This window comes from Trichinella spiralis, assembly GCF_000181795.1.
Source record: "Trichinella spiralis strain ISS 195 chromosome Unknown Scfld1891, whole genome shotgun sequence".
Lineage (NCBI taxonomy): Eukaryota > Metazoa > Nematoda > Enoplea > Trichinellida > Trichinellidae > Trichinella > Trichinella spiralis.
Genome location: NW_003528830.1, coordinates 3,052 through 5,583, shown reverse-complemented (window position 1 = coordinate 5,583; position 2,532 = coordinate 3,052). Strand labels below are relative to the sequence as shown.

Here is a 2,532-nt window from a genome sequence, read left to right as displayed (position 1 = left end):
ACGCGTCGCCGCGCCTGTTGTTGCGTAAGCCAACGAGATGCGTTTGTCGAAATACGTGCAAAACGTTCCAAACTTCCAACGCATCAACGACTGAGCAGCGCCGGTCGACACCACGCCCTCCATCTGGCCATCGTCCACAACCGTCACCACGGTGCCGCCTTTGCGGCTCTTTTTAACACTGGCCCGGCTTCCACAGGTGTTCGCGTTCACCAGGAATTGACGTTTTACTACCTGAAAAAAGTTTGCTGCTTTTCTGCAATTTTTCTGCTCTTCCACCATTCACCAGGTAAAATATTACAAAATTACAAGCACAATTTATCATTTTATTAGTCATCAATCAATCGATCGATCAACCAACAACCCTCCCATTATTGAACGGCATTAAAAATAAAAAAACAGCAATTAATAAACATTACATCATCGTCAGAACCTACTACAATTAGAAAAAAAAGAAAATTTATTTTCAATTATACATCAACATTGAATAATAAAAATAATATATGTGGTGAATGAACAAATAAATGACGTTAAAATCTCTTAATTAAATTTCACGATTAAGTTAAATATGTCGAGCGAAAATTGAAATAACTATTTTTTTTCATTGATCAAAGTTAAGTAATTATCAATGAAATTCAATTAAACTTTTCACACATAAAATTGCATGAAACAAAGAAAATACTTTTTTGAAAAACAAATATCTGGTGGACAATAGAATAGAAAAAACTGTAACTCACAAAAAGCTGGTCTGCTGGACAAAAATAATCAAATAAATCATCAATCATTTTTTGTTTCCAGTTGCATTTTCGAAAAAAATAATAAAAATTCACCATACATACCAATAAGGCGTAATAGAACACGTTGGGGTTGATCAAGATGACCGGCATTGGTTTCAGAGGACTGCTTGGAAACTGCAGGCTCATTGGCACTGTCACCTTTCATCCGACGGATCCTCTCGATGACCAGATCGAGAGATGAGCTAGACGGCATTTGAAAGCTGAAAGATAAAAAGCATTAATAAAATGAAAAGTATTGTAAAACAAAATCGCATGCGTCAGTAGAAAACCAAAAAAAAAATAAAAGTAGAAACATACATGCCTGATTTTGCTTAATTCTACTTTTAACGGTTAAAAATTAATCACACACACACACACACACGCTAGAAAAAATATCAAACCTCCGTTCCACCCCATTATTGTGTACAAATTAGCATGTATAAACAAGAATGGATTATATTGATTTGTGTGGAACAGATCGTTTCGGTACAAAGAATCGCAAATCGGTAGCGTTCGCATCGCTCTGCTGTCAGAAATTGTTAACAAACAACAAATAATAATGATAATGAGGATAATTAATGAACGAAACATCCAGCGTTTACTAGTTCAACAGTTCGCCATTGCAGGCAGCGTTCGATTTGCATATTTGTTCAGCACCCCACCTCGTCAAACATCGAATAAAACTGCTTCTCAAGCTCATTCATTGATCAAGAAATGAATACTGTAAAATTCTAGTCGGAAAAAATATATTCCACACGTTGAAGAGAGAACTTTAAGATAAAAAAACGTCAAGCTTAAAATTTTCACAATACACACTCGATTTTATATAAATCAGTATGAAAACGCAAATAAATAAATTTACTTTGAAGAAAAAAGTCTGAACGTGACACAGTTTAAATTTATATAATTAAAAAATTAAAAATCGTAGAATAAACACAACGGCTAATGCCTCGCTTTTTACCGACTGAATGAATGAATGGATTGACGATCATCATGAAGTAGATGGTGTGCATGGGAAAAGAAATTCGTCGTAATCAGCACGAAATGAATGGACAAAAAATAAATTTCGTCGAACTAATGAAATATATAATAGAAACTATTCTGCAAAAAAATAATATGTTAAAATATGAAAAATCAAATTTCACAAAATATGAATTCAAAATTAAAAAAAATATCTATTCACACAAACACGAGCGCGCACGCACACAGACATACGATTGAACAATTAACCAAGTCGTGCAAATAAATACAAACGGATATTGATGATCGTTTTGAAATTAAAAAAAAAATTAACAATCGAAACAATTAGCATAGACTATGCATACAACACTGATATAATATTTTCACCCTGATCACCGCATTTAGCTGCTGCCGATGATGCAACTGAATTCTGCTGAACGCCGAGTATGATGCAATTAATTTATGCACACAGTTTTACACGCACACAGACACACAAATAACAAGCATTGAGAGATATGAATTTTTTTTCCTCTTCTCCTTTTCCAAATTTAAATATTGCACATACATCACATGCGATGTGAAAAGCAAATAAATTAAAATATATAATAAAATTCAGTTTGTTTACTTTTCTTGTTCAGCGTTCATTTTACACATCGAAAAAATTTCAACTCTTAACATTCACAATTACTACTTTTTACTACGGAAAGTCCAATGAAGAGGGGAAAAAAATTTTTTTTTCTTCAAATAGACAAGATCAAATTAGTAACTATTGATAAAATCGAATTTATCATATATATTA

At 33.1% G+C, this 2,532-nt stretch overlaps 1 protein-coding gene across 1 annotated transcript; it reads right to left on the bottom strand.

The window, feature by feature from the left end:
* Nucleotides 1-2: 2 nt before the first annotated feature.
* Nucleotides 3-987, bottom strand: Tsp_12791 (hypothetical protein; the record flags this gene model as incomplete). Its single annotated transcript, XM_003368788.1, has 3 exons — nucleotides 837-987; nucleotides 417-433; nucleotides 3-231 (listed from the first exon to the last, which is right to left on the bottom strand). Coding segments are annotated over exons 1-3 (397 nt in total), but the record flags the coding sequence as incomplete, so codon positions are not given.
* Between the last annotated feature and the right edge of the window lie 1,545 nt (nucleotides 988-2,532).